Source organism: Anopheles ziemanni, chromosome X (assembly GCF_943734765.1).
Source record: "Anopheles ziemanni chromosome X, idAnoZiCoDA_A2_x.2, whole genome shotgun sequence".
Classification (NCBI taxonomy): Eukaryota; Metazoa; Arthropoda; class Insecta; order Diptera; family Culicidae; genus Anopheles; species Anopheles ziemanni.
In genome coordinates this window covers 15,059,951-15,073,442 of record NC_080707.1, presented here as the reverse complement: position 1 = coordinate 15,073,442, position 13,492 = coordinate 15,059,951, and the positions used below count along the sequence as shown (strand labels likewise).

At 46.6% G+C, this 13,492-nt stretch overlaps 1 protein-coding gene across 1 annotated transcript in view; it reads left to right on the top strand.

Moving 5' to 3' along the window:
* The window catches only part of LOC131291147 (teneurin-a), a 33,701-nt gene extending 20,518 nt beyond the window's left edge, over positions 1–13,183 (top strand). The window contains exons 17-19 of the mRNA XM_058320338.1: positions 1,380–4,129; positions 4,870–6,107; positions 13,087–13,183. Coding sequence (XP_058176321.1) covers positions 1,380–4,129; positions 4,870–6,107; positions 13,087–13,183 — 4,085 coding nt within the window. The remainder of the gene's footprint in view (positions 1–1,379; positions 4,130–4,869; positions 6,108–13,086) is intronic.
* Positions 13,184–13,492: the final 309 nt, after the last annotated feature.

Genomic DNA, 13,492 nt, shown 5'->3' with positions numbered 1-13,492 from the left:
TAATCTATAATATATATATATATAATCTCAAAAACGGCTGAATAGTTTTACAAAACAAAATAAGGCTTTTCTTAAAATCCAAAGCTATATCTAAAACAAAAATTTCAGATTTTTCTGTTCGACCAGTTCCGAGAACCAACTTGGCTATACCTAGAATGCTTTTTAGGGGTCATTTTGACCCCTACTTGTAAAACACTATAACTTCATTATTTTTGAAAAATTTTCAAATCCGTAAACTGTTACTTTTTACTATATTTGTTGACTATTCTTGACGTTTTTGGTTTTTCGATGCATTTCTTCATAATTCCGCTAGCTCGGTGTATAGCAAAAACGGTCGAAATTGCGTTTTTTCAGCTTTTATTCATTCAAAACCTCTAATGTAAATCTAGAAAAAAAGTGTGTGCTAAAAAGTTAGTATGTTGAGCAACATTAAAAAAATAAAATTATATTTTTGCCATTACAAATGACTCCAGAAAATGACCTCAAGGAAAATGACCTGCACACTTTTTTTCTGAATTTACATGATACATTTTGAAAGAATAAAAGTTGAAAAAGATTTTAATTCGAGTCATACCGATCTTTTTTGCTATACACCGAGCTAGCGGAATGATGAAGGGGTACATCAAAAAATTAAAAACGCCAGAAGATAGTCAATAAATATACTGAAACGTAACAGTTTACGGATTTGAAAAATCTTCAAAAAATAGTGAAGTTATAGCGTTATCAAAATAGGGGTCAAAATGACCCCTAAAAAGCATTCGGGCTAGTTTCCACAGCCGATTTTCCGACAATTGTTGTTCAATAACTAGAATAGCTAAAGTATTTAATTTCATTCCTCTCAAAAAGGTCTGCGCTTCGTGGAAGAGTTTGTACGCTGGTCTAATTCTGTATCCCGGCTTTATTGGCGACTTACGGAGCCTGGCGAGTCTAATTCGATGATGTGATGGTTGACCTCCCTCTTCGGAATCCCCTCTGATAGTTTCCTACTATCTCTTCAGCGTATGGGTCAAGTCGTTCTTGAAGAACGAGGGAGAATATTTTGTAGGCGGTATTCAACACCGTAGTACACCTGCAGTTACTGCAGTCTAACTTATCTCCCTGTTTGTGTATGGGGTAGATGATACCAAGATTCCACTCACAAGGCATCGATTCGCTATCCCATATCTCAGATATAAGGCGATGAATTTTGTTCTCTAGATTTGCGCCTCCGTTTTTTGATCAGTATGGCTGTTATTCCGTCCGTGCCAGACGACTTGTTGTTCTAGAGGCGACGGATAGCCTTTCCAAAGCAATGTATTCTAGTGCTAATCGACGAGACGGTACATAGAAACATTAGTTTTGACATAGTTCTACTTCTTCCCTCGTCCTCCTCCGCTTAGGTTCGCTGCGCATCCTAGCGCTGGAGCACTACCTACCGCAGCACGACAGCAACGGCGAGTTCCAGATACCGTACACGCCGCTCAACGAGCTGTACGTGTTCAACCGGTACGGGCAGCATATAGCGACGCGCGACCTGTCCACCGGCAAGTCGCGCTACTCGTTCCTGTACTCGAAGAACACCAGCTTCGGCAAGCTGTCGACGGTGACGGACAGCTCCGGCAACAAGATCCAGTTCCTGCGCGACTACAGCAACGTGGTGAGCTCGATCGAGAACGGGCAGGACTACAAGACGGAGCTGAAGATCTCGCCGAGCGGGCTGCTGACGAAGGTGAGCGCCCGGTCGGGCGGTGGGCGCAAGGTGGAGGTGCTGCTGGACTACGAGTCGAACAGTGGGCTGCTGATCAGCCGGACCGAGGGCCAGGAGAGCTTCATCTACCAGTACGACGACTTCGGGCGCTGCGTGAAGGTGATCGCGCCGAGCGGTGAGATCGTGTACGTGCGCACGCTGTTCGACGACCGCGCCAAGCCGAAGCAGGAGGATCTGCTGGTGTCGGTGCAGGGTAGCATCCGGTCGGCGTTTGGGGCGCGCGGTGCCGCCAAGCCGACCGAGTACGCCATCACCGGCGGCATCCAGATGGTGACGGTCACGCGCGGCGGCAAGGAGACGGTCGGCCGGATCGGCTCGATCAACCAGACGGTGTCGCTGGCGCTGCCGACCGGCATCCGGCTGGAGGCGTCCGCCGTCGTCACGCACCCCTGGCTCGAGAAGTTCCTCCCGACGGAGGCGGAAATGCTGCCGATGTGGTCACATCAGTCGCTGCACGTCGGCGACCGCTCGGCCAACGATCTCTACTCCAACTACGCGCTCTCCTCGATCGGCTGCAACGGGGCGGCGGCGGCGGCGGCGTCCGAACACCACCTGGGTCGCGGTGCCTCACCCCCAGCACCGTCACCGCCGAAGGGCGAGAAGATGCTGTGCCGCGACGTGTTTGTGAACGATGGCAAGAAGCTGCGCGTGGAGTACGATCCGGTGGCGCAGCGCGAGATCCTGCGCGACCGGGACAACGAGGTGATCCTGATGGTCGCGTACGACCAGTCCGGCCTGCCCACCATGTTCTCGCCCGGCCTCGGCGACGTGTACTACCCGCTGAACATCACGTACGATCGGTTCAACCGCGTCGAGGGGTGGCAGTGGGGTGCGTCCGAGCTGAAGTACAACTACGACCGGCAGGGCCGGCTGTCGGAGGTGACGAGCATCCAGGACGGGATCGTGTCGTACAGCTACAACGAGGGCAACCTGCTCGAGCAGATCTCGCTCGGTAGCCAGCGCAAGTACAAGCTGGTGTACGACCGGAACGGAGGCCTGCGGGAGATCGTCCTGCCCAGCGGCACCCGGCACACCTTCAGCCTGCAGCCGTCGATCGGCTTCCTGCGCTTCACGTACAATCCGCCGGGCAGCTCGCGCTCCTACCTGCAGCACTACTCGCACAGCGGCGTGCTGCTGCAGACCGTGTTCCCGGGTGACGGCGCGCGCATCGTCTACCGCTACGACGACGAGGACCGCATCGCGGAGATCGTGCACGGTGACGGGCGGGACGAGTTCCTCTACCAGAGCGGGGCGCCCGCCTGCGAGCTGCCGATGGCGATCCTGCACACCGAGCGCGACCTCGAGTTCCGCTGGGACTTTGACTGCGTGGGCGAGCTGCTGCTGGAGGAGCGCATCGACTACTCCGCCCGCTCGGGGTTGTCGAACGTGAAGTTCAACTACGAGTACGACGACCACTTCCGGCTGGCGTCGATCGGCGGACGGATCGGGGGCCAGAACCTGCCACCGCAGTCGTTCGGCTACGACGAGCGCACGGGCCGGCTGGCCACGATCGGCCAGTTCGAGGTGACGCGCGGCGAGCGGCAGGCGAACGCGACCACCGTCAGCGACCGGACCGGCACGTTCACGCGCACCGTCAACGGGCGCTTCCTGCTGATGCAGCTGACGCTCACCATCCACCGGATGGAGGTGTTCCGCATGGAGTTCGCGCACGATCTGCACGGGCGCATCGTGCAGACGCGCACCTACACGCGCAACGTCGGCGTCAACACGTACACGAACGTGAAGAACCTGACGTGGGACTGCGACGGGCAGCTGGTGGGCGTGGAGGCCCAGGAACCGTGGGGCTTCCGGTACGACGACAACGGCAACATGCTGTCGCTCACCTACCGCGGCAACACCATCCCGATGGAGTACAACGCGCTCGATCGCATCGTCAAGTTCGGCGAGGGCCAGTACAAGTACGAGCCGCGCGGGCTGGTGGCGCAGAACGCGCGCGAGGAGCGCTTCCACTACAACGCCAAGGGTCTGCTGATACGGGCGACCAAGCGCGGCCGGTTCGACATCCGCTACTTCTACGACCACCTCAACCGGCTGATCACGCGCAAGGACAACTTCGGCAACGTGACGCAGTTCTTCTACACCAACCAGCGGCGCCGGGCGGAGATCAGCCACATCTACTCGCCGCGCGACGGCAAGCTGATGTCGCTCACGTACGACGATCGCGGCTCGCTCATCTACGCCCAGGTGTACCGCTACCGCTACTACATCGCCACCGACCAGTGTGGCACGCCCGTCATGATCTTCAACCAGTACGGCGAGGGCATCCGGGAGATCATGCGCTCCCCGTACGGCCACATCGTCTACGACTCCAACCCGTACCTCTACATGCCCATCGACTTCTGCGGCGGCATACTGGATCAGGTGAGCAGACTCTCCCGGCTCTCCCGACTCTTTTTACCACATTCCATCATATAATCAATCGTTTATCAAAACAATCGTTCTGATGGATTCATGAATCCTTAGAGATTCTATGCATCATCGCATTTCAACAAATCGCATAATCTGCACTTCAGGCTCACCAGAAATCAATCGCAGATGAATTGAGCTCATATCGACTTCTGGATTCGCTTATGTCATAATCCCCTAGCAAAAGTATCAATTAACATGATTCATCATTCTTTATTGATGAAACAAAGACAAAAGATTCACAAATCGCCAACGAATCTTGTTCTTGCTTATGATTCACCTACTTTCATGAATGTCGGCAATTAAAATCGGTTCACATAAAATCAATCGAAGATTAATTGATGTCATCACGACTTCTCAAAGCGCACTTGTCATAATCCCATAGCCAAAGTAAACATCACTTTCAAAAAGCTAAAAAATCAACTACATCGAGAGCCTCGACAGCCTTGAGTAGTGGTTCCCTTCGTATAGGAGTTCCGGAATTCATGATTCGTAGGAGGTATAGTGAAACCTCAACAAATTATCTTCAATTCTTTACGGATTCATGATTCGCATTTATTTATGAGGGTTTATGAAACTTTCGCATAGAGCTAAAGATGCGTTTATTTTGTGGAAATATTCATTCGGATTCGTGATTCTGAATCTGAGCTACACAGCTCTATTGGGTGCTAATGTTTGTTGTACGCTTGGTGTAGGTAACATCGTTGGTGCACATGCCAGACGGGAAGGTGTACGATCCGCTGATAGGCCAGTGGATGACGCCGAACTGGGAGCACGTGGATCAGCGCATCCAGAAGCCGACCAAGCTGCACCTGTACCGCTACAATGGCAACGATCCGATCAATCCGGTCCAGCAGCTGCGGGATCACCCGCGCGACCACTTTGAGTGGCTGCAGCTGATGGGCTACGAGCTGGACAACATGATCCCGCAGGCGACGATCGATGCCCGCTTCTACCGGCAGCATGATTGGCTTGAGAGCGCCGTCGCGGCTCCGAACGTGCTGCGCCGACAGTACGAAGAGCGAGGTGGCTCCGGCATCAGCATCGGGTCCGGATTCATGGCACACCTGCTCGAGCGGAGCGTGCGGTCGCGGCGCGGTCTGCTGCAGCTGCCCGACTTCGGTGCCAGCCTCAAGTCGGACCCGCTGGCGATCGGACCGTTCCGGTTCGGCTCCGGATCGGATCCACCGTTCGGGCACGGCATCATCGTGTCGCGCAGCCCCGAACCGGAGGGCTACGCGATCGTATCGAGCGTCCCGGCCGCCAATCCGATCTACCGAGACGTCTACACGTCCGTGTTCAACCGGACGCGCCTGCTCCCGTTCACCTTCGTCGTGCACAACTCGCTCCAGGACGCGTTCTTCTTCGTGAAGGAGGACTCGTGGCGGGCGAGCGAAGACCGGCAGCAGCTGAAGCGCCTCCAGGGTCAGGTGAACACCACCTTCCACGATTCCACCTCGAACGGCGGTGGCGGTCCGGGTGGCAGCGCCGGCTCCTCGCCCTCCTCCGGCTCCCCGTCCTCGTCGTCGTCCGGCTCCTCCTCCTCCTCGTCCTCCGGTGGTGCCCTCCCGTCCGCCAAGGCGTCCGCGCACCATCAGGACGTGAAGATCCACACGACCAACGCCATCATCAACCTCAAGTACGGCACCACGTCGGCGAAGGAGCGCCAGCGGCTGATGCACCACGCGAAGCTGCAAGCCGTCCGGAAGGCCTGGCACCGCGAGAAGGAGCTGCTGCGCGGCGGCCTCATCTCCAGCTACGAGTGGAACGCGCAGGAGATGGAGGAGATCATCAAGAACGGCTACGCGAACCTGTACGAGGGCGAGTACGTGCACGACATCGATCGCTACCCGGAGCTGCTCGAGGATCCGTTCAACGTGCGCTTCACCAAGAAGAAAATGAACCAGTCACGCAAGCGCAAACGGAGAGACACCACCACCAGCACCACCACCAACAACAACGGCGATGAAAAGGAGGTCTAGAGACAACGGGGCAGCGCGAACTCCGTCCGATTCTGATTTGGTCCCGTTTGGTCGTTGATCCCTTCTCCCGAACGTTGTCCTAGGGGCTTTGTGTATGCGTCCGTACGGGTACATTTATGTATGTGTGTGTGTTTGTGTGGTTGGATGAATGGGTGTGTGTGTGTGAGTGCGAGCGCGCGCGTGCGTGTGTCTGTGGACGATCGGTAAAGTCACAGCAAGGACAGCAGCATGGAAATCAGCTAGTATTTTATTTGGTATTCCCCCGATTACGGTTAGTTTGTACTCTCCGCTCTCCCGGCCGGCGGCCCGCGAGGCGTTCGCTGCCCGGTTACGTATTCCGTCAAAAAACAAAACAAAAAAAAAATGCGTCACGTATGCCCTCCCGAACGCAGCCGGCAGGCATGGTGCTGCCAGCTGTGTGTGTAGAATTAATTGCCACCGTCATGATGAGATTGTTGCCAATACTGCTCCTAGTTTTTATTGTTAACCTTAAACGTCACCGCACACAAAACGCTCTCATAGTATTTAATTATCATTACTTCTACTAGTTTACAATTAATGGATTAAAACGCAACTAGCTCTAGTGTGAACCCCGAACCGATTGCCCGCAATGATATTTTAGAAGTTTTCTTATTTTATCGTATTTATTCTAATCGTCCGTTTTTTTAGCGGAAACCATTCATTTCCCCTCCTGTTGTATTGGAAGATGCCCCGAGATTGTTTGTTGGGGTAGATGGCTGCCCGTCTTTAACTCACTGTACGTATAATCTCATTGGTTTAGTTGCAATGATTTCTTTCTAGTTTGTGGTGATGAGAAAAAAAAACGCAAAGGAATGTCCCTATCGACTTGCATCAAGTCCCGTAATGTGACTGTTTAGGTTTCCCCATTGTGTCGCTGAGTTTTCTAAAGTATGCGTCCAATTAGGCCCCCTGCTTCCAGTTTTCTTTTATATCTTTGGTTGGGTAAGCTGAAAGCGGTGAATCAGTGAGGCTGGCAGATTGAACATGAAGTAATAGGAGAGCGAAATTATACATCGGAAGGGAAAATAGCTTTGCAAAAGGTATCAACGTTTATTTGTTTGCCCCCTCCCGTTTCCGACAGCAATGGTGGAAATGGCTGGCGTGTAGCAGCATTGCATGATTTTACTGGAAGCGAAACGAACGAACGCAATTGGCAACTAGTGAAGGGAAGTCGTATTCTGAACGATCGTGGAAACGATGGACTGGGAAATTGGTACTGGAAACACAGAGCAGAAGGAATGCATGGGCGGATGAAACGGATGTGGCTTCGCGCGACTAAACCATACCATGAATGTTTGAAAGGATATGTATGTGTTGGACTATGTGTATGAACTAAACAACCGATGTAAACAATACAAAAAAACGAAGCAGAACGATCGGATGCGGAAGCGGTTAAATAGGTGGAAGAAAAAATTGTTGTTAACAAAAAAAAAACAAAACCAGCGCTAAGGAGAGTGACATTGTGGAACAAGCCATAATTTACGTGGACGGTAGAAAGGGGGGGAAGCGGGAAACCAAGGCAAGGCAACCGATAACAGTTACAAGAATGTGTAGAATTTAAATGAAAGAAAGAAGAGAAAAAAAAACTAGAAGTTTGAAGTAACTATGGAGCAAAACTAGAAGGAAGGTATTAGAGAAAAAAAAAATAGGATGTTTATACCTATTCACGTGTAAAACGAACATAAAATATGGTGATTCGAGCTTTTGAGACTGTCGTCAAACATTTTAGAATGAAGAAATAGACAAAAAGTATATTAAAGAGAAAAAAAATGAACAGAATGAAATACAATAGACATTACAAAACAATAAATGTATTACACGCAGGCATACTGGAGAGAGAAAGAGAGAGAGAGAAAGAAAGTGAGAGAGAGATACAAGGAGCAGAACTAGGGACAGGTAGCATTCGCGCTTGATATACAAAACAAACCAACATGAAAGTGGTCATAGTGTTTGGCAAGGTGTGGTTGAGGCGTGAGATTTTATTTATCTGAAGCGAAGGGAAGGATGCAACCGTAAGGTGCAGGAGTTGTAATGATTATATGATGTAATTTAAAACCACACTTACCCAACGCAGAACTGGTATGAGCGCGAGAGGTGGGAAAGCGTAGGAAAGGAGCAGAAATATCCGGGACCGGGACGTCAAATGTAGAGAGAAGTAATTGGAACAGTACATTAGCCGTAGCAGGTGCGCGCTCGTTTACATTTATTTTAACGTTTAGTAAACACACGGAACAGTGCGTGTGTGAAGGCGTCAAGAGTAAAAAAATATATGACCGCCGGAGCAAAAATACCCGTTATATCAAACATTATGACTGTAAAATAAAAGCAAACAAAAATAGTAACCCAACGCCTAGCGGAGCAACAGAAACACGCTCGTAGAGAAAAGGGACATCGTTAGGTAATCGTAAAAATAATGAACAAAAAAAAAAAGAAATAAACACAGCGACAGAAAAGCATGAAGTGGGTAAACGCAACCGAACCAATCACGCGCACCGTGCGTGCCGGAAGCGGTATGTTGCGCTAAAAAAGAAATATTTGTGAACCGTATCGTCGATGTGTAGTTTCTGCCATTTTAGCTCTAGATTTTTCATCAAGCTGAGCTAGGAAATGAATGGGAGGCCCTTTTCGGGGGAGCTCAGTTTGTTGTAGCCCCCCCTCCCCCTCTGTACTTCCTTAGTTTTGTTTGATTTCAAGCGTTTCTTCCTCCTGTATGTTTCCCTCCCCTTCCCACGCGTGTAGATCGTACAAGATTTGCAGATCCTCTCCAGAATGTATAAAACCGTTGACACGATTTCTTACCCTTACTGTATCAAGATCAATGGATGCCAAAAACTAACGAGTCGTTGTTGAAAAGAAAACGAAATGCAAAAGCCTCACAATGCCGTGCACGCGGAACGATCGAAAAGGATAATAAGAAATGGCGCGCAGGAACAACACAGATAAGGTCTCGAACCGACTCGAAGTCGGGTTCTATGGAGAGAGAAAAAAAAAGAAGAAAGCGACGCGTAGAATCCGGCAACTTCTTACACATGCCCTCCCCCCATACCCCCCACTCTCGACAACAAGCGTAACAAGCGTAACAATGTAGTATTTGGACTCCTTTCCACGTATCTGTAACTTCATGGATTCGAGCAGAGTAGCTGAAGCGGCAAAGGCATAAGAAGAATTGGAAGAGAACTCGGCGCGGGCAGGGGAAGATGTCACACCCAGCACGGGAAAGGAAGGCAGCCGGCGGTAGTATTTGGGGCCGGAATGATAATGGCAGCGCGGAGGGGATGGCGAAATACGATGGAAGTAAATTTTAAACGTGTACATAATGGAAAATGTGACAAATTTTTGAAATTAATTAAGAATAGGCTGTAATTTAGTGACCGACTCGAAGGAAACAGGAAGAATAATAAAGGAAGAAACTAAAGGATATGAACTGGGAGTTTTGCTCGAACGTGCGTCAATGTCGAAAGAAATCGGAACACACTATTTGGAAATTTTCCCAAGCTGAACTAACAAGCAACACCTTAGATCCGGCAATTGGTTTTATCCGGCATGTAAGAAAATTTTAATACTTTAATGATTTGTTCACGATATCAGACTTTTTTCCCCAAAATGAAGATTAAAATTGTTGAACAAGTTGTTAAATAACGTTCGCGATGAAAGAAATAGACAAATTTTCATCGGTGATAAGAAAAAAGTTAACCAAGCTAATTGAAAAAAGTAAATTTTATTGTAAAGGTACACCCTTAAAGTATTTTCAAAAAATATTCCGACGGCCAGTAAGCCGGCCTTACGGTCCTTGGCCGAATTCAATTTAAATGATACATTTGTCAAACTTGTTCTAAATTTAAAAGAAATGCTACTCTTTATTTTGCTTTCTACAAAAAGTTGCTGGCGTTTTCTGGTTTTTGCATGAAACGTCGTTTTGTTTAATTTGTTTAATGCAAACGTTGCCAAGACTTTCTCTTATTGGTATTATTGATCGTTATAAAATTTCCTAGCTTCGTAAGTCTTGTCCAAAATCAAACAGAAATAACTCATTTACTTTGCATCCAAGACATGCAAGGAATGCAATTTTCAATATCCATCACAAAATAAAATAAGGCTCGCAATATTGAAAATTTATCGCAGCTGAGTTATTGTAATTACTCAGAAAGTACGCCAGTAAAAATAAGATATTTTAATATAATTTGTTTACAAGGTGAATTTTAAGTATAATTTAGATAACAAAAATAAGAGTAAAACAAACCAACATTTATATTTTGATCAAAATTCAACAAAAATCGATACAATTCAAAAAGTTTTTACGATACAATTATAAATATTTTAGCTTATAGCTCTTTTAATGTAACTTTACTATTTATAAAGTTGATACTCTATTCCAAAAGGGTTGGTAAAAGTTTGAAATTTGTCGAATGCGTTTGAAATTTGTCGATGCGTTTGTTTGTCGAATCCGTTTGACCTCGCGGGCCACATTTCGCCCCAAAATAGGTTCGCGGGCCAAAACGTAAAATTGATTGGATTGTTGAAAATATGTTCTTATCATTGTGGTTTGATCCAAACAGTCAATCGTATTTTTAACACCTTCAAATTTTCAAAATATTATATTATATTACTTCTTATAAAATTACTTCTTATAAAATACAATTTTCAGTAAAAGATAAATTTTCTTTAACACTATTGTGCATTTTGGTAAAGATTTAAAAAAAGTAAATGTGCATTATTACTACAGTTAACTTATTGCTCCACATCTGTTATTTTATTAAGAATGCTGTTGTAGTTAATGACGTTTATTTTGTATTAACACTATTTATGCGCTTGTCTCGATAATCTTTGTGAAATCTTTGCGCCTGTGGCCGGATCCGATGTGCTTGCGGGCCGCATGTGGTCCGCGGGCCGTATGTTGGACATCCCTGGTGTAACGTATCCGGCCCGCGCTTTCAGTTTCTCTTTAATCATCTGGCCTTTTTTGGAAAACGTGTGCCGATCTATGGCATAGATATTGCCACGAACGACTGATTTTATTTTTCAAAACATAACGACAACCAGCAGCGGCTCTAACGGTAAGTGGACTAAGCGGCCGCGGGGGGCCCCGAGCTGTCTGGGGGCCCCGAGGGCAATGTGGATCACACAAATTCAAAGCAGGATTTCAGCAAATCAAGGAAGCGCTAAATAAAATAGTTACTGACGAAATAAAAAAACAGGGGAGAATTCACGAAGCAAAATCATTGTTAATAAACATGTCTAAATTTGAAATTTATTTAATGACCATAATCTGCAATACAATTTTGCAAAGAATGAATGCGACCAATAAGTCACTACAACCAGCAGGGAAAGGGAAGCTACAAGAATAACTGGCTTATCGTTTGATTCGAATGAGTGAATTCGAAAAGGAACAAACAAAAATCTGAATGATTTCAGAGTCAATACCTTCTACAGCATTTGCGATATTGTAACTGCCCAAATAGCTCAAAGAGCAGACAAATACGAACAAACTATTGAACTGTTTAAAATATTTGTTGACTTGAATTTATCAAAACAACAAAAACTGCAATTTCGATGTAAATTATTTGATGTAAATTATTGGGAGGATAAATCAAACAATTTTTATTGTTTATTAAAGAAAATAATGTAGTAGTTGGTTTCCAAAATGTACAAGAAAAATTAAACGAGCTTCTTCCTTAAAATAATATAAATTATGTATACCGTGTGAGCCAAGAAATGACCTGCATTATTCCAAACATTTAGGTAAATCTAAAAATTTTATTAACAATACCAATTCCAATTCCTCAGGAGAAAGATCGTTTAAAGGGTAAAAACCTGTTTGCGTAATTCGATGGGTGAAACAAAATTGAATAGTTTAGCAATACTTTATGTCGAACGAGAATTTTTAGATAATATTGATGCACCAGACATCATAAATATGGACAGGAAGAAATGTCGAAAAAAAATTATTTAGAACTTACACTTACTTTAGGATTTACAAGCGAGTTATGTTTCTTTTATTTGAATATATTAATATCTGAATTTTCATCCTGCCTGTACCATAGTTTCAATTTTATGTTTGCATTATTTGTAAATCGATAAATCTTTTAAAAATAATTTGATAATCTTAACTATTCCTCGAATTGTAAAAAACACATAATTTTTTGAGTAAACGTAACAATATAACGTAATTCAATCCTGCATACATACCTCAATCTTGAATAAAGGAACAAAATATTAAAAAAAAACTTACAAGGGCTAGGCGGGCGATGCATCACTTAAATATAATATTTGTAAAAATCAAAACCTAAAGATTGATCAAAGGGGGCCCCGTTTGATTTCCCGAGTGGGGCCTCCTAGTTTGTTAATCCGCCACTGACGACAACGACGAATAACGGTCGGTTTGAATCGGAAAAAACACATGTAGGAAAGCATGTAAGAAATAGTTGGCGAATCGATCTTAGTAACCATTGCAATTATCTGTCACGTCTAGAAACGACCTTTTCAGTTCAGATTTTGCAGCAGGAGAGCAGGCAACTCCATTGCGTTAAAAAAGGTGTTGGAAATGTTGGCGAAAATTTACAGCCTGCTCCCGGCGCTTTCGCGGGTTGAAGTGAGGAAATTGTACGACACCTTCTCCAAGAATGTCCGTGAAGGAGAGCGCATCAACATGTGGGACCTGCGGCTGCTGATGGAGAAGCTTGGCGTCCCACAAACGCACGTCGAGTTGAAGCGTCTGTTCAACGAGATGGACAAGGATGGCGATGGGAAGATAGGGCTCTACGAGTTCGTGCTAATCTACAGAAAAGTGTGGCGATCCGGTCAGCTGGCTCGCCCGACCGAGATCGACGTTGGTGAGGTGGGCGTCCGTGGAGCGATAGACTTCTTCGAATCCCAGATCGAGCAGCAGTTGAGCTCGAACAGGTTCCAGGAGGAGATTCGCCAGGAGCAGGAAGAACGGCGCCGCATGGAGAAGAAATGCCAGCAGCTAATGCAGCGTGCATCTGCTGCTGAGAAGCGAGACGAATAACCGTGCTGAGCTCACCGAACGGCTCCCATTTTGGCGAAGCTTCTGCTGACACCACAATTAAAAATGTCTATCTAGAAATATAAACAACTTTCACAAAGCATACTGAAATTGGAATACTTATTTACAAACAACGGTAAGTTTAGTAACAATGAAGGTAACAACAAAATAACGGGCAAGTATGTTACCCCATTGTGATTATCTCATTTCGCTTCCAATTGGATTTATAAAGAAACAACATCAACCTCGGGGATGTGTTTTACACAGCATCAATTGTTGCGCAGCGTGAACGACTTCTCTGCACATTTACAG